The sequence below is a fragment of the Candoia aspera genome, chromosome 1, assembly GCF_035149785.1.
Source record: "Candoia aspera isolate rCanAsp1 chromosome 1, rCanAsp1.hap2, whole genome shotgun sequence".
In the NCBI taxonomy this organism is placed as follows: Eukaryota; Metazoa; Chordata; class Lepidosauria; order Squamata; family Boidae; genus Candoia; species Candoia aspera.
The window spans coordinates 106228027-106246943 of NC_086153.1; the positions used below are offsets into that span (position 1 = coordinate 106228027).

Consider the following 18917-nt stretch of genomic DNA (forward strand, 5'->3'; position numbering starts at 1 on the left):
CTTAGAGAGTAGAATCCTTTCTGCTGTATAGTATTAGGTCAATAAATACTAATCTGAACTAAAACATCCATGCTTATATAGAGACATTAATTTTATATCCTTCAATTTAGAAATAGCAGTTTTTGTTACTCATCTGAGCTTGACAAAAATCCCACAACAGGTGTTCAGTTCTATTGAAGTATGAAAGATCCAAAAAGCTGTGGCAGAATCTACAGGATGCAGTATTGTGTTCTGACTTCCAAACAAAGCATCACTCCTATATTGTGTCCATCCATACCTAACTTTGTTACTTTTCTTCCTACCAGGGTTTTTTATATTTCCAGTCTTCCTGTAATTCCTTCCCTCTCACATATTACTGCAATAAAAATAAATGTGCTTTTGCTATTTTATTGCTAAAATAGGTACCAGTGAAACTGCAACACAAAATTATTTCTGTGTCCAGTATCATTCTGAAAACTACATTCTAGCTCCCTATGATCAGCAAATCCTTGAAGAGAGCAAAAATGCATTTACACAATTTCTTGTATGAAATTTATTAAGTTAGTATTAACAACAGGATTTCATTTTAATATGGCAACACAGGTTTTTAATTGACAAATACTATACCATTAAAAAAAAAACAGACTTCTTTCAGGGTGATATATAATACTTACCTCTAATTTGGAAACTTTAATTTTGCTTTTTTTGGCTCACAAAAGCTTTGATGAAGATCATTACTTTTCATATTTTCTCTTTAATTTTTTAGCATTCCTTAGCTAATTGCTAAGTAGTTTATGTACATAAAGTATCTCTGCATATCTCTAATAGATGGGCCCATAAGTCAGTCATGCCATAGTCATCTCCCATATAGATTATTGCAATGTGCTCTAAATGGGGCTACCCTTGAAGAGCATCTGGAAGCTACAGCTGGTTCAAAATGTGGCCGCACGAGCAGTTTCCTGTGTCCCAAGAATGTCACTTGTAACACCTTGCTGCAGAAGCTGCATTGGGTCCCAGTTTGCTTCTGGGTCCAATTCAAGGTGTTGGTCATCACTTTTAAAGCCCTACATGGCATGGATCCAAGTTACCTGAGGGACCATCTCACCCCCATTGCATTGACCTGTCCCACCTGGTCAGGTAGAGAGGGCATGCTATGGACCCCCTCCATGAAAGAGTGTCGAATGGCAGGGCCCAGGAAGAAAGCCTTCTCTGCTGTTGCCCCTGCCCTATGGAACACTCTTCCCCCAGAGGTGAGGCAGGCCTCCATTCTCCTGACCTTCCAGAAAGGGGTGAAGACCTGGCTCTGCCATCTCACACGGGGCGCGAGGAGGGGTAATCAATCCTGGGGTTGGTTAGACCCTGAAGATGCTCCCGTAAATTAAGAACTTTTTTAACAGCTATACCTTGGATTATACGTTTTTATTTAAGAACATATTCTAGTTTTACCGTAAACTGCCCAGAGTCGCTCTTTAAGTGAGTTGGGCAGTGACTAAATTTGAAATATAAATAAAATATAAAAATAATGATGAAATACAGTCAAAGTCTTCTATCAGCTGAACAGGAAGCAGGGTGGTTTTTAAGACGCCTTCACCAAACAAATGTATTTTACAGCAGTGAACTTGGGTAAATTAAAATCAGACATACAAACTTTGATTCAGGGCCTCAGGACTATTCTAATGAACACCTGAGCTGCCGTAAGATCACGGTGTCCAAAGAAGATTGGTATGCAGAGCATCTCTGCATATTCAAAGTAAACAGAGTAACTCCATCTACTTCTGAGCTTTATGCTCTCACTGGGGTTTCAAGTGAGAAATATATGGCTATGGCTTTCTAATTGTGTTACTGAGTCAAATTGTACACTTGTTTTCCTGATATACATGATTCAACTGTAATAGTACCCCCTCTATTTTTATAACCATCTTATGCATGAAGGAACTCTGCTTTATAAAAGTGAAAATACAGTGGCCAGCAGATTTAGCTATGTTCCACACTGACAGCTTGGGATGAAAAGGAAAGCAAATAGAAATGCTCAGTCTTCATTCCTGGAAATGGAAACATATGCTACTAATCCACCAGATATTTTCTTTTTCTTTTTCGATGTAAATACAGTCAGGACCAGAAATATTGGAACAAGGATAACTGTTTTGGCATTTGGCTTCTGTACACCACCACACTGAAGTTGAAAGGAGAAACACCCAGATGGGAGCGAAGTCAAGACTTTCAGCTGTAATTCAAGGGGTTTGACAAAAGTGCACCAACCATTCAGGAAGTACAGCCAGTGACATACACACACACCCATCATTGGTGGCTCATAAGTAATGGAACGAATGGCTGACAAGCAGCTGCATGGTCAGGTGTGGCCTGTTTCCTGGGTACCGCATGACCAATCAAGCAGATAAAAGGCCTGGAGGTGGTTCTGAGTGTTACATTTGCATTTGGTAGCTGTTCACTGGAACTCAACATGAGTTACAAAGAGGTGTCCATGCGAGTGAAGGAGGCCATCATTAGGCTGAGAAAACAAACCCATCAGAGAGAGAGCAAAAACACTGGGAGTGGCCAATAGAAGAGTTTGGAACATCCTAAAAAAGAAGGAATTAACTGGCAAGCTCAGCAACAGCAAAAGGCCTGGAAGACCACGGAAGACAACTAAAGTGGATGACCACAGAATTCTGCTCATGGTGAAGAGGAACCCTTTCACAACATCTAGCCAGGTCAAGAATGCTCTTGAGGTAGGCATGTCAAACCACTGGTAACGCTCAACAGAAAGGCCAGATTAGACTTTGCCAGCAAACACCTAAAAAAGCCTGCCCAGTTCTGGAATAAGATTCTTTGGACTGATGAAACCAAGATTTATCTTGCACCAGAATGATGGGAAGAGAAAAGTATGGAGAAGGAAAGGAACAGCTCATGATCCAAAGCATACCACATCATCTGTCAAACATGGTGGAGGCAGTGTTCTGGCATGGGCATGTATGGCTGCCAGTGGAACCGGGTCACTGGTGTTTCTTGATGCCCTGACTGCTGATAAAAGCAGGATGAATTCTGAAGTGTCTAGGGCTATACTTCCTGCTGAGATTCAGCCACATGCTGCCAAACAGATAGGACGTTGCTTCATATTGCAGATGGATAATGACCCAAAACATACAGCAAAAGCTACCCAAGAGTTTCTCAAGGCAACGAAGTGGGATGTTCTTCAATGGCCAAGTCAGTCACCTAATCTCAACCCAATAGAGCGTGCTTTTCACTTACTGAAGACAAGACTGAAGGCAGAAAGACCCACAAACAAGCAGCAGCTGAAGGCAGCTGCAGCAAAGGCCTGGCAAACCATCTCGAGGAAGGAAACAGCATTTGGTCATGTCCATGGGTTCCAGACTTCAGGCAGTCATTGACTGCAAAGATTTTCATCCAGGTATTAAAGGCAATCCTTATGTTTGTAATGATGTTGGTTTGTTCCACTACTTATGAGCCACCGGCTGTACTTCCTGAATGGTTGGTGCCCCACCTTTGTCAAACCCCTTGAATTACAGCTGAAAGTAACTGACTTTGCTCCCATCTGGGTGTGCTTCCTTTCAACTTCAATGTGGTGGTGTACAGAGGCCAAATGCCAAAACAGTTATCCTTGTTCCAATATTTCTGGTCCTGACTGTAGCTACTGATATTGCAAGACATAAAAATATTTTTAAAGTAATTTTTTCTTCTTAAGATTAGCATTTGAGTTCCTTGGTCATGCAGTTAAACAACAGCCAAGACAATTTAAGATTAGGCTTGCCTTTTATTGTTTCTCATAGGAACAGTGTTTTGTGTTTTCCCCCTGAAATGAAAACAGCAAACTTGAGAGTCATGGAACAAACAGAAGTGATGTTTACAGTAAGGAAAGTGGCATGCCATCTCATATCCTTAGTTTAACCAAAATTTATACATCATACAACAAATGTGATTGCTTACAGGAAATCGATCACAACATGCAATCACTTCAATACATCCTGCTTGGGCACCTTTAAGTTCTTCCAGCGTCTCAACACCACTCTGTATTTATCACTCTCATTCTTGTCAGATGCTTTCCTTAAAACAACTCGCATAACTACGGCTGTTTCTGTTTCTTTATCTTCTCCAAGAATGAGATCCAATGTATCACCAACCTTTACCTGGGGGGAAAAAAAGGGGGGGGGGAGAAATTACAGCCGTAATTTTTTTCCTTGAGCAATTAGCTTAAAGGAAAACTGACAATATAGCTGCTTAATAAGTGCTTTTTTGCTACATAGTGGCATAAATTCCATGATTCAAGGATATTGTGGTACCTTAAGAATGTGTGTGTAGAAAAAAGCTGTTGTGAACTCAAATCCATTATCAGACATTTCTAGTCCATGAAACATAATGTCACAATAAAGATGCTAGAGCAGTCATATGACAAGCCATAAACCATGGTTTACAAGCCACAACAGCTGGGTTCACAGAACCAAGCAAAGCTCATTATGATGTACAATAATATGATGGGTCTCTGTAAAAGGTGGTGATAGATCAAATCAAGCGCCTTTCTATTTCCCCAACACAATCCCAGATCATGAGAAGAATGGATGGCAGTGTAAGGTTGGTAGGATGTGGCATTAAATAGCTTCTCTTCCGCCACTGCCTGAATCCCTTCACCGATCCTCAAAAGAACATAGAGCTCTTACTATAGGAAACTAACATCATACCTCTACTGTAATATGCTAAGCTTAATTTAATAATTTCCCCATATGTATCAAATTGTACTATGATTAAATTGTTGCTGCTATTATTAACTGAATTTCTATGTGCTAAATCCTACCAGATCTATGGCAGCTTACAACAACATACAACATAATAAAATGTTTAATGGTAAAAACTAACCATAGCCCCTAATAAAATAGACAATACAATGTGCTTCAATCCCCCTCCCCCAAAGTAACAATTATCATCTACAGAAGCAGCAAAAAATACCGGTGGTGAGCAATCACTCCCCAAAGGAAAAATTTTCACCAACTTCTGGGAGGCCATCAGTGAGGGAGCCAGTCTCACTGTTAATGTTTTCTACTACAGATTAAGGTTACTATGGTAACTAATCATTGTGTCGGGGTGAAGAGGTTGAATTTAATTGTTCTCTTTTCGGATGTTAATTTTTGCACCTGGGGAGAAGAACTTGCCTGAACTTGTTTTAGTTTCAGTTTCCCTTCTGTGTAGGCATGGAGAGAGTTAAGCAGCTCTCACTGAGAGCGTGTAAATATGTTTGCTTTCTGTAAATAAAATTATTTTTATAGAAATGCCTGGTGTGTGACTTTTCTGATCTCTCCTGGGCCAAACGCTTTCCTAGCAATCTGCTAACAGGTTATGGGCCCAGTAAGCAGCCCAGTAAAATCCAGAGAGAATAGAGAGATCAGCTCCACCCCTCATGCACAATTTAAAGGCAGGTAGCAAAGACCTGTGAAGATTTTCTTTGGAGCCACCTGGAGATTTTCCAGCAACTGCCGGTCTGCAGGACAAAGAAGCCAGCTGAGGTGACTTGCAAAAGAAGGAAGAAGCCATGGCTACCTCCCAGCCCTCAGCAATGCCTCTGGAGTGCCTATCAGAGACCAACTATTTGAATTGGGCCCTGAAGATGGAGATGTATCTTCGCAGAGAGAATCTTTGGCTGCCAATTGGTGAGCAAACCCCCCAAAATCCCAGTGCTGAATGGCTTAGACAGGATGAGCGGGCTAGAGCCACCATTACCTTGGGAGTTGAGGACAATCAGCTAGTCCATGTGCGAGGTATGCAGTCTGCAAAGCAACTTTGGGACGCTTTGAGAGACTTGTATGTAAAGGTAACAGCAGGGAGTAAAGTTACCCTGACAAAAAAGCTGTACAAAGCCTACCTTGCAGAAGGAGATAGCCTTCCTGAGCACCTGCATTCAGCAGCTGTTTGTTGAGTTGCAGGAAAGAGGAATGGAATTTACACCTCTCACAAAATCCTGTATCCTCCTGTCCTCACTGAATGCAACGTGGGACACGCTGATTTGTACCCTGGAGGCTATGCCTGAAGCAGACCTCACCTCATCGTATGTTACACAGCGCTTACTCGCTGAATGGGAGAAGAGGGAGGAAAGATCCCCCCCACCATCTCTTCTGGAAAGCTGCAGTACCAGAAAAGAAGGGAAAGGAAGCTGAGGCCACAGTGCTAGCCAGCCAACGGTGCTTCACTTGTGGTTCAGCTGGACATTTGCAGAAAGACTGGGCCTTGAGACCCAAGAGTAGAAAGACAGAGAAGAAGAACACAAGGGCAACACAGAAGAAGGCTCTTCGGACAACCCAAATTGCACAGGTTGCTGAGAAGGGTAATTCTGATGTATGGGTGTTAGATTCCGGGGCCAATTGTCGTTTATGTAATTGTAAAAGCTCTTTTGTGTCACTGTCTAAAACTGAAAGACAAAGCGTATCTTTGGCTGATGGGTCTGTGACCAAAATTATGGGACAAGGTGACTTGTATTTATCCTGCTTGGGAGAGACTGTAAAAGATGTGTTGTATGTGCCAAATTTACAATCAAACCTTTTATCTGTGGCACAATTGGCTGCAACAGGGTATGTCATAACATTTAAGAAAAATGGTTGTGAGAGACGTAAACATGGGAAATTGTGTGCTACTGGTATATTAAAAGACTCTTTGTACATTGTGCAAAATGCAAGGAAGCCAAGCTGCAAGGCTGCAGTTGGCAACACTCTGTATCATGACCAATGTGTACACCTGATGCACAGGAGATTTGGTCATGCTAATTTCAAGTATATAGCACAAATGCCACAGCTGTGTGCTGACCTAAAGATAAAATCCTGTGACAAATACTTAGATTGTGTAGTTTGCAAAGAATGCAAAACACTAAAAGCTCCTGTGAGTAAGCACAGTGACAGAGTTACAACTAGACCTTTGGAAACTGTACACTCTGACATTATTGGTCCTTTTGCTCCAAGTCTTGGACAAGCAAGGTATGCAATGACCATCATTGATGATTTCTCAAGATACACATTTATCTACATCTTAAAACATAAAGATGAGGCATTTGAGAAATTTAAAGGTTTTGTGACATGGGCGAATAGAAAATTGCCTAGGCCTGTATCTGCACTCCAATGTGATAGAGGAGGAGAGTACCTTTCTCACAAATTCAAAAGGTTCCTAGTGGAAAAGGGGATAGAACAAATTCTTTCTAACCCTTACACCCCTCAGCAAAATGGTGTTGCTGAAAGAAAGGGCAGAACCTTGCAAAATGCGATGGAATGCATGCTTAAAGATTCACATTTGTCTTTTAAGTATTGGGGAGAGGCAATATCTACTGCCTGTTATGTCCAAAACAGATTGTATAACTCTGTGATTCAGGACACTCCATTCCATTTGTTTTATGGTGTGAAACCAAAGGTAAACCATCTTAGAGTGTTTGGTAGTACTGCATGGATTCATATTCCAAAACAACAGAGAAGGAAAGGAGGCCCCACAACAAAGAAAGCCATCTTTGTTGGCTATGAACAAAGCCTAAAGAGGTACAGGTTCATAATGGGAGAGAAATTGATAATTAGCAAAAGCGCTTCTTTTGCTGAACAAAACTGGGGGAGATTTAATTCTAGCTCTCCAGTTGATCTGACCACCACAAGAGAACAGCAAGGACTTGCTGATAGTGATCTTTTGCCTGATGAGGACATTAAACCAGAAAAGCAAACTGAAGATCTGTCTGATGAGACAGATGCTTCTCAGGAAAGTAATAGGAGTCAAAATTTAAGCCCTGTATTACCTCGCAGATCTCAGAGGAGTAATAAAGGCATTCCTCCATCACGTTTTCAGGCTGAAACAGTAAAGGCATTTCACATATTCACAGAACCTGAGTCTTTAGAACAAGTGAATGCTTTACCACCTGAGATTGCACAAAATTGGCATTCTGCCATGCAACAGGAGTTAGCATCCTTGAAAGAAAATAAAACATGGAAACTGGTAAATCTACCTCCCAATGAATGCTGTCTAGGTTGTAGGTGGGTTTTCAAACTGAAAAGGGATGCTGATGGCAAAATCCAAAAATATAAAGCAAGGTTGGTTGCAAAAGGGTTCACTCAAAGGAAAGATTTAGACTTTGACAAGACTTTTGCACCAGTTACTAAAGGTGAATCAGATTACTGTTAAAAATTGCTGCACTCAAAGGAATGTCAGTTCACCACGACATTCAAACTGCATTTCTCTATGGTGATTTAGACCAGGAAGTTTACTGTACATTGCAAATCACTCTCACCCAGATATCTCAAATTCTGTGGCCATTTTAAGTAGGTAGAAAAACCTACATCTACTGGAAAAGCAGCACTGAAGAGGTTAATGAGGTATTTGCAAGGAACAAAGAATTATTGCCTGAAGCTAAATGCCTCTGGAACAGAGAAATTGCAGGCTTTTGCCGATTCTGACTGGGGAGCAGATGTCAGTGACAGGAAATCCACTTCTGGGATTTTAATTCAATTTGCTGGGTCTAGCTTAGGCTGGCATTCTAGAAAGCAAACACTTGTTGCTCTTTCCACTGCAGAAGCAGAGTTTTATTCTCTAACACAAACCTGTAATGAGGTTATATGGTTTAAACATTTGTTAAAAGACATAGGCATGGAAGTGAACCAGGCTATAACTGCTTATGAGGATAATCAAGCTTGCATTGCTATGGCAAAATCTGAAGCCTGCAAAAATAGGACAAAACATATCGATATTAGATATCAATATATCAAAGATATGATAAGCAAAGGAGAAATGTTAAAATATTGTGAATCAAAAGACATGATTGCTGATATTTTAACCAAACCTCTTGCTGTACCAAGACACAAAGAGTTAACAAAGCAAATGGGTTTGCATCTTATTCTGTAGTATAAAAAGGGGAGTGTTAATATGTTTTCTACTACAGGTTAAGGTTGGTATGGTAACTAATCATTTTGACCGGGTGAAGAGGTTGAATTTAATTGTCCTCTTTTCAGATGTTAATTTTTGCACCTGGGGAGAAGAACTTGCCTGGACTTGTTTTAGTTTCAGTTTCCCTTCTGTGTAGGCATGGAGAGAGTTAAGCAGCTCTCACTGAGAGCGTGTAAATATGTTTGCTTTCTGTAAATAAAATTATTTTTATAGAAATGCCTGGTGTGTGACTTTTCTGATCTCTCCTGGGCCAAAGGCTTTCCTAGCAATCTGCTAACACTACTAGGGGCAGGCTGTTCCAGATAACTAGCACCAAGATGATGCCAGCCCTCTCAACTCAGAAAACGGGCATCACCAGCAGCTTCTCCTGGGAGAATCTTAGGTCAACTCAGCTACCTTAGTGCCAAGCCATATATGGCTTTACACATCAAAACTAGCACTTTTGCACCCAGAAACCTATGGTAACTAATGCAGGGCCTGCAAGTTAGGTGTAATGTTATAGTAGCAGAAGCACCGGTCAACAGGATCAACTGAAATGGGAAGATGCCTTTAGAGGCAGCAATCCCTGTACAGCCCATTGCAGACGTCCAACAAAGCAGTTATAAAGACCTGAGACCTATAGCCAGGTCCTCCTGTTTCAAGAAGGTTGGGGAGAAAGTGCACAGAGACATATTGATGCAGCACACTATTTTGTTACTCAGAAAATAATACAGATTTATTTATTCATTCACATTTTATTACCACCCATCTCCCCCAAAAGAGGGACCTCCTATAGCCAATGCTGGTAACATGGCTGGAAAAAAATCTAAGAAGCCATGTTCTACATGGCTTTGCTTGCCTTGTTTAAAATACCACCACCTCCTCCTCCTGGGAGGCTTTCAATACAAGTAGGTCGTGATTAGTGAAAGTTCGAATAGCGCAAAATTCCATTTAGTGCAGTTTATAACTTAGTATCAGGTTGCATTTAACACAAGCTAAAAGTCAGTCAGCACGAGGCTAGCGTGTGCACAGTTGACACTAGTGCATGTGCAGTTGCTTTTGGGGTTTTAGATGCTAATTGTCATTTGTACAAAATGGAGAAAATGAAGGTACCATTTGAGGAAAGCTCAAAAAGGAAGAGGCTCATTTTGAAGAATTACAGCAGAATACAGGAGATAGCAGGTACCTTTGGGTATAGGTTTATCCCCTTTACTGTTATATAGTATTTCATTAATAAACATATAAAAAGTTATGTTTAAAAATTTTAATTGCCCATTTCCATCAAGCTGGAACCAATTACCCTATTTTCCATAGAAATAGTTCAAATAGTGTGAATTCGAATAATGAGACCATTTCATAGGATTGATTAACCACACTACTCTGAGACCTACCTACACAGCAGTAAGCTATGGTATAGTACTCTGCACAAGATAAAATAAGTTTAAGTGAAATCATACATTTGCACATTGTCCCTTCTTTCTTTTTAATTAGTCAGGAGATCACCATGGATAGTCTTTAATTCTACTTTTAAAAATCCTGAATTCTTGATACACACAAAGCAGAAACTGTAGTTTCAAATATAATCTATTTACCTGAACAACCTCATGGCTGAAAGTGGCTCACTTTGATTCTGATGAAAGTCCGCTTTAAACCATACTGCCTACATTCAGATTTAATGGTAAGCCATTGGCTCAGTAAGGAAAAAAACCAAATGCTGGTGCATGCTGATCAAGAACAAACCATGCCATGACTTGAACAGAATTGAAAGAGAAACAAGCCAGAGTTTCCAGGTTGCACATAATGTCAAGCAATCCATCAACACTGCCATCCAGATGTCTGCAGAACAAGCCAAGCAAACACCAATAAAGCAGTAGGCATTAGCAGCCCCCCTTACTTACAATTAAAATAGAATTATAGTTTAACCAAATGACCAAATGTAACAAATCAGAATTCTTTGAAAGTGAAATAAAATATGGGGAAAGGATGAACAAGGACTGTTGCATGCCCAAAATTTTACATGAACATACTCCAGTTGTTCATCTGACATTAAATTATGGTTAAGAGATACATGTGAACCACCTCAATGTTTTTGAATCGTGGTATTGGTTGCATAATACAACATGAAAATGCTACTTTAATGATCTGCTTATAGAAATGTTAAAAGTTTTAAAAATAAAGATAAGCAGATGGCAAAAAAAAAAACCATATTTGGTCTCAATGCTGCAAAGAAAAATATCTTTTATGTAGTGCTGTTTCAGTATGTAACGGATATGGAATTAAATCTTATCCATGACATCTCATGTTGGTTTAGGTCAGTGTTTCTCAACCTCATGCTGGCTGGGGAATTCTGGGAGTTGAAGCTGCCAAGGTTGAGAAATGCTGGGTTATACAGTACATTTCTAGAAAGTCTTACCGATCTGCTTTTCTTCCACAGTTTTTCTCCATTCAGTCTAAGCTCACCATTGTAGAATGCATCTTCCACTTTGCTTTAAAACAAAAAGAACCCTATTTTTTATATTTAGTATTGCTACTAAGTATCAAGAATAACCTTTTTTACCACTGCAACGTATGTATATAAATAGATAGCTAGATCATATCAATTAGCCTAAATGGTGACAAGGTTTCAACTTTAGCATTTCTCCACTCCAATGCAACTGATTTATTCTGTATGGACTCATAGATACAATAAGCTTTTACAGAAAGAAAATCAATTTTGCATTTCTTAAAGCTAAATAAGGCTGCAATCCTATGCATACTTTTGGAGAAGCAAATCCTATTAAGCTCATTCAGGTTTTCTTGAAAGGAATTTTTCAAAGAATCCAGTTATAAAACATAGTTCTGAACTGCTCTCGGAAATGTGTCATTCAAACAAGTTAAATATACATCTAGATAAATAGCTTTAAGATCAAAATGCCAATCTTATCATGTGATCAATTTAACATTTGTAGTAAATCAGTTCAGACACTGGTGGCATATGACCAAAAAACAAGAACGAGAGTGTTGGTTTGGTACACTCTGCAAGTAAAGTAACAATAGTTGATAACACATGCCTAATTTTTCTGCTCTTCCTTCGTATCAAAGCTTTTTACTATGCACATTAAATACAACAAACCCTAAAACAAATGACAAAGTCTGAATAAGGAAGATGTGTGCCTATCACGGTGCCTGGGAGTTTTTGCTAGAGGAATGGCCAACAGACTGCAAATTAAGTTGGAAAACTACAGTCTCATTAAGGGTTATTTTGTTTGTTTTAATGATCATCAACTAATAGCATCAGCTAATAGTGCTCTTTATTTTTTTACAGCCAAACTTACAATATTTAACTGATTAGTCTGTTTTCATAGGGATTTTACCCAAAAGCTACAAAGTATTAGTTTTAAATGACTTTCCCCAACTTGATGTCTTCCAGATGCAGTTGCAATCCAGCAACAGAGTGGGAAAGGCTGATGAAGAACACTATCTGAACGTATTATAATTGGCAAAACCAGAAAATGTATATTAATTTTCTTCCTAAGAGAGGGAAACCATTAACTAGCTTGCTCTTAGCAATATTAAAAACAAAATATCACTGGCTATATCTTGTAAACTCTTTACTTACAAGCTATTTTAAACTTTTAGACTTACTTTCTTGCAATATCTAAACCAGATTTCAAGATTACATCGAATCGGAAAGACTGTACTACTTTTTCAAGATCTTTGTAATTCTTCACTATGCTGGGATCATCTTCAAACTCATCTTCCGAATCAATTATCTCTTCTTCACCAGTATCTTCCTCCTCCAACTCTTCTTCCACAGTTTGTTTCACATTTTTATGTGAGCTTTTGTTATTTTTGTGTCGTACTGAAATCCCCGCCACACTTTTTGACCATGGTATTAAAAATACATGATGTTGAATGGGAGAAACCCAGAAACGTTTGGGGAGAATTCCTGTTATGGGCTGCTGGCTTGCAGCATAAAGGAAGGTCCTCCAGGGAGAGCAGAGTTTGTGAGGAGATTTGTCCAAGAGTCCAAGCCAGACATTTAGATTTCTAAAAGCACCAAGAAGCAATTTACACCCTGTCATAGCATACCCTGAAACAAAGGATTAAATAGTTAGGACACTGCAAGTCAGAAGTTTTCCGAGATGAGTGATGCAACTTCTTATGCATTATAAAGCAACAAGAGACGTGGGAAGGTATGGGACTCACAAAATTCTGAACTCACTTATTAAAAAATAAGTTGCACTGAATTAATTTATTTCTGAATACAAATGTCTGGCCTTGTGTGATTTTCTTTTTAAATGTCAGGGACTAGGTTATAATCAGAAGCATAAAAGTCATCTACCACAATCCAAGTAGTTCCTTTGCCACTGTTAGCTACTGTTCTTGACTGTCCTATTGCCCGGTTAGGTAACACAATGCTAACACATACTGAGATCATGACAATCTCATGATCACTGGTTTGAGATAGGTGGGTAGGTAGGTAGATAAAAAATCTACAATGCCCACAAAATCATCAGGCAAAGTTCTGTACTATTGCATTCACAATAATTCAATGGCTTATCAGCAAATAATTTACCCTTTCTTGCTCTGTCCTGATATTAAACATGCACACATGCACACACACACTTTATTCATAAACAAGGCATCAAAGAATAGTGGGAGAAATCTGTTACTTCACTCTGTCTAACCATAAGTCTACTGTTATGCTGGTCTATGACTGTAATAAAGATTGATTTGAGTCTACTGTGATAAAGCATATTCCCAAAGACTGGGGTTTAGGAATGAAGATGCCAAAGAAATCTTCATTATTTTCCAAGGGGGTTAGATTTTTAAATGAAGCATATCCCTGTAGCGTGACATCCTGCTTTGACAGTTCAAACTTTCTTAGGAAAGAAAGCTAACCCTAAATATTTTAATATATTTCTATATTTCTTCTTGTGCAGGTAATCTAAAGCAGTTTACAATCAAATAATTAAACCATAAATTATAATAAACTAAAACAGTACAATCCATGTTCGTTAAAAAGATGGGAGATAGGTGAAATAAAGAATCCCAAGGCTTTCACCACAAAGAACCCCCACCTATGACTAACGGCAAAATAACACTTGGTCAATTGTGGTACTGTAAACACAACAGGACCTCCTCTGATGACCTTAGTAATCAATCTGCCATATACAGTAATGGCGAAAGCAGACTGTTAGGTATCCTACTCCAAGTTTGCAAGGACACTATATGTCAAACACAAGATCATGAACTTGGTTTGGTAGTTAATTGATAGCCAGTGCAGTTGCTTCAACAAAGATGCAATGTGTGCATAGTCAGATGCTCCACTTATAACATGAGGCTACCAGAGTGTGAACAAAAGCAGTTAGACTGTCCATATGCAGGAAAGATTATAGACAGTGTAACCAGAGATTCTGGTAGATGCTCCTTAAAAGGTCACTTGGTCCTCCAGTATCAATTACTATTCTAGGAACATTCCAAACTACATTATCTGCAATCCCATTAAAAAAGGCAGACTCCCCAATTTCCATATCTGGAAACCATCTATCCACCCATGAGTTGTCATGAGAGGATTCCACCTCAATTTATTGTCTCCCATCTATCCCATAACAGAATCTAGATACTGATTCTAAATTTGCCTGTTCTCTCTTGATTTTGGGGTTATGCAGAAGTAGATCTGCATGTCTGCAGCATTACTGATGACCTTTCATCCACAAACTCCTGATGATCACCATATATATGTTAAATAGCACTGGGGAAAATTAGTCGTTTATGGCACCCACAGAATGTACAAGCACAGTGACCCATGCTACTCTCTAACACTCATTCTGTCCTAAAACCAGGCCTTATCAGAAAGGATCAACAAAATCAGTGTCCTCCAAGAAAATCTGAACTTTACAAACATTACCTTCTCCAGCACTTCACCTAAAACAGGCATATTATGATTGGTCAGTAGTAATCCCCTGGGTCCAGAGAGGGCTTCTTAAAAATGGGCAGACAATGACCACCTTTAAGATTAGGGGTACCAATCCATCATGGAAAGGTAAGCTCTCCACTCTACCTAATCAATCCCTTTTTGTTACAGCAAATAAGCCAGGATGACCATCTTGGTCAAAGAATATGCAGTAGGCCTCCCAGAAGAAGTGAGTCCATTGAGTTTTCAACTTGTAACTTTATGCTATGGACTGCAAGCATGTTTCTGTCTAGATGTAAACATCAGTGATTACATGGAACTTTAAAAGCAGTATAAAAGTATTCATAGAACCATCAAAGCAGTCTAAAATACTTTAAATCAATACAATATTATGCTGAGTGAATTTACTTGATCTCTCATGCAATAGGACCAGCAAAATACACTCATAACAAGAAGCATGCACAGAATGAGAGACCATTTCTAGCATCATTGGTATACATGCATGGCAGATCAATTAATTAGACACAGCCACATTCCTAATTTTTCTCACCCCTTGAGCTTACTAAGAACCCAAGCACAAGTGCCACGGAAACCAAACGCCCCTGTTTTTGGATAGGTGGGGGTGGATAAAACTTCGCATTGGCAATGACAAACCACGTCCCCTCTCATGCCAGGAGGACGGTATGGACGCGTCTATGTAGTCACCAGGCGTCAAGGTCGACTCGAAGGCGACCTTACCGTAGATAGGCTAAGATCGCGCTGCAATTCCGACTGCAAACTTTCCGCAGCAGATCCTGCACAGCGCGTGTAACCCCCGCCCTCTGCCCGGTTGCCCGGCGGGCCTGCGTCCGATTCCGGCCGCCCTTTGTCGAAAAGCCAGAGGGAACCGGAAAGCGGGCGTTCTTTGCCCGGCGACGAGCAACGCCCGACTGCCCGCTCTATGACCCAGCATGCTACGCTACCTGCGTCCGCCCGGCGCTTGCAACCCAAACCCTGCCACGCGGCCCGAGTCCGTGCCCGTCCTTTTCCCCTTTCTCTCAGGCAGGGATCAAAGGGCAGCGGCGAAGGCGGAGCTGCCTTTCTGTGGGCGGCAGCCAGCCAGCGTCCCCTGCTGGGGAAAAGGGCCTCGGAGGACCAGCAGTTCCCCTGCGCCGGGGAAGAAGCGCTGCAGGCCGAAGTCCCCCAGGCCTCCGCTGGGGATTCCTCAAGAAGCGCGGAGGGGCCAACCCAGATGTGGGGGGATACAGCTCCGCGGCTCTGCGCGGTCCAGCCAAGGGAGAGATTGGTCTCCTTCTACAGCTGGATGGGCATCGGGAAGTCGGGACGTCCTCGGAAAGGTGTCGCAGCTGCACCTATTTTGCAGTGGCATGTATTGAAGGCCCCGAGCACAGCGCGCGTTTCTCACCTCCCGACCCTCCTCCGTTTGCGAACTTTCCGCGGCTAGAGAGCTGCTGACTTCAAATTGTGATGTTAGAGATTTCCAACACACAAGCTGATAAAATCACCAAAGCAACAACTACAGTCAATAAATTCATTTATTGAAGACCGATAGCAATCCCTCAGTATGGCCCTGCGGGATAAAAATGTTTTCACCATACAGGGAAAATAATGACAGATGACTATTGTATGTTAATCCCATCCATGATCTATGAAGCACAGCTTATCATAAATATTTTTACCATTACCATTTTAGCTGCACAACAATCCTGTGAGATAGGCTAAGCAGAGATCTGAACCTGTGTCTCATCATCTTAGTCCAATATTATAACTGCAATACCATATTGGTTCTTGCAAGCCATTTCCATTTTTTTGGAAATTAAAAAAACAGGTGTCTCTGAGAATATTCAAAATTTCATGGAAAGAAAAAGCCTAAGACAAAATACACAATGTCATTTTTGTGTAAAGTCTTGTCTAGGCCAGCAGTCTTCTAAATCCTGTCAGCTGGACACATGAGAAATGTATAAGCATGATGTCCCTGAGTCCCTCTTCCTTTCCAAATAAGTATCAGCCACTTCAACTTAATCTGGAAATCCCTTTCTTAGCTATGAAGGCAACCAAAATGTGATTCCGGTGCCAACTTGCCCTACATTATACTGTATCTTCTAGGAAAGAGCTTTCCGTGTTCCTATGCCACCAGGCCTCATGTCTCCAAGTGTTACGTCCACATTATATGAATCAGATTCCCTGGGGAAATGGAATCCCTTACATTTCCCCTTTTCTGAATATCCCTTCTTCAATTTCTCAAGTTTGTTCACTATTTTCATTTGGCTTATTGTTGGGGTTGTTGCTGTTGTTATTACATTATTATTATACACACAACAACGTGAAATCACAGCTGCCAGTTCTTTAGCTGGTGTTGGCCTTCATTCACACTGAGTTCTTCCCAAGAACCTAGGATGTCATAATGTATCGGCATACTATATGTGTAGATCCAAGCAGTGTGGCCTTTTGTAATTGACAGATGGAAATTTTGTCAATGCACACATTTTCTAAGTGATGCCCAAGGCTTTTTGGTGTGGCACCCAGTATGCTGATAACCACTGGGACTACTACTACTATTATTATTATTATTATTATTTACTGCTCCATGGCTCCCCACCATTAGTTAGCAGGTGCTAATATGCAGTAGTTAGGGGAGAGAGCTACTCTGCATCTCTGTGCTAGTGTACAGGAAGATGTAGATAACCTTGAAGAAGAAATGCAACAGCTGTTCCAAAAACATCAGCTTGACCCAGAAAGATAAGAGCAGGTGAGAAAGAAACTCAAGGTTGCCCCACTATAACCGTCTTATGATCTAAGCGGGAGGCAGAGAGAAACTATCACTCTTTCAAGATTCTCTTATTATACCCTCTGTTGGAAGAAAATCTTACCAGGTCCATTCTGAGCTGGGAATGAAAGTACTCAGGCGATTGCTTGAACAGAGGTGAACTTTATTGTCCGAGAGCGCGAAGTACAGAGTAATCAGCTGTCGGAGGTGGCCACACTTGAATTTTCCACACAAGCCTTTTATATAGGAAAGCTTGGCTATTGTTATGCAAAAGTGTCCCCGCCCTCTAGGAACTTCTGAAAAGGGGCACTTAGCCTGTTTCTTAGAAGGGGGTGCTCTCTAGGAATTCTAGGAAAGTGCAGTTTACCGGAGTTCAGAGTGGAGGCACTCTGTGGTCAGGCTCCCTGCTGTTTGTGTTTCCTGTTCTCAGACAGTCCAGGTTCCCTGCTGGACTGTGGCTTTTGTCTACCAGCCTGGAATGTTCACCTTGGAAGGAACCTTTTGTGATTGGATTATGGAGATCTGTTTGTCTGGGGAAGAATGTTTACCTGGATGGGCTCTTCTAATTTCTGGAAGAAGCAACCTTGTGTTTTACAAGGTCTCTGATTAAGTCTGAAGGGAATCTTTTGTCTAAACAGTTGGGGCTTCTTGTTGCATTTTAATCGCTTAGGTCTTTCTGTTACATATTAATCTCATGCTTCCCCTTTTGCACTGAACCCTTTCTATTTTGTAATTTTTAACCTTTTACCTTGCTCGAGGAGGGAAGCAATGTGGCAGGAAAACTGTCTGAGGAACACAGCATGGAGAGTGTTTGAGGAATGATAGAAGATTTTAGATATACAGTACTTAAATACACATATATTTCATTTTCATATATTATACTTAGTATTAATATATTAGAAACACTTGCACTTGTATTATGGCTCTGAAACCATGTTATATTTCCTTGAAGAGTTATTGGCTTTCTTACTCTTCCTTTCTAACAGGCTTTGATAGATAGCTATGCCCATAGAAACAAGGTAAGGTATACATTCCAAGGATAGCTTCTCCAGAGGAAAGGCATTGTTTAATAATGGTCAAGGCGCCCTAGCAAGGATGGAAGGAAGTCCCTTATATGTAGGCTGACCATATTTCCTTGAGACAAAAATGGGACATTGGGATGGCAAAACGGGGCAGGGCTGGGCGACGGGCTGGATCGGCAGGCAGGAACTTCTCCGGTTTTCTCGGGCTGGGAAGCTTTGGATTCCTTCATTTGTGAGAGGCAAGGTTGGGCTGGAGAGTCTAGTGAACGGTTGTCCCCGACAAGCTGTTTCTCTTCTGGCCGTGCTTTTATGTTCTTTTCTTCCCGCCGTTTCAAGGCAGGAGCCAATCGGCTTGCCCTTT

General features: G+C 40.7%; 1 protein-coding gene across 3 annotated transcripts; it reads right to left on the reverse strand.

The window, feature by feature from the left end:
• Nucleotides 1-3731: 3731 nt before the first annotated feature.
• On the reverse strand, nucleotides 3732-15859 carry MTRES1 (mitochondrial transcription rescue factor 1). Of its 3 annotated transcripts, XM_063311502.1 has the most exons (5): nucleotides 15730-15828; nucleotides 14762-14835; nucleotides 12493-12940; nucleotides 11282-11354; nucleotides 3732-4124 (listed from the first exon to the last, which is right to left on the reverse strand). In XM_063311502.1, the coding sequence occupies exons 3-5, from the start codon at nucleotides 12930-12932 to the stop codon at nucleotides 3948-3950; spliced, it is 690 nt and encodes a 229-aa protein (XP_063167572.1). In that variant the 5' UTR covers nucleotides 12933-12940; nucleotides 14762-14835; nucleotides 15730-15828; the 3' UTR covers nucleotides 3732-3947. The 3 variants fall into 3 exon arrangements, with proteins under 3 accessions (XP_063167572.1, XP_063167563.1, XP_063167579.1); XM_063311493.1 differs by lacking the exon at nucleotides 14762-14835 and having other exon boundaries at nucleotides 15730-15859; XM_063311509.1 differs by lacking the exons at nucleotides 14762-14835; nucleotides 15730-15828 and adding an exon at nucleotides 15506-15717.
• Between the last annotated feature and the right edge of the window lie 3058 nt (nucleotides 15860-18917).

Bases quoted from the DNA above. Each gene is read 5' to 3' on its own strand.
- MTRES1 (XM_063311493.1), bottom strand. From the start codon at position 12,932: ATGACAGGGTGTAAATTGCTTCTTGGTGCTTTTAGAAATCTAAATGTC. The intron at 11,355-12,492 runs GTAAGTCTAAAA...TTTGTTTTAAAG, and splicing joins GGTTTAGATATTGCAAGAAA to CAAAGTGGAAGATGCATTCT. The intron at 4,125-11,281 runs GTAAGACTTTCT...TTTTCCCCCCAG, and splicing joins TGTGGAAGAAAAGCAGATCG to GTAAAGGTTGGTGATACATT.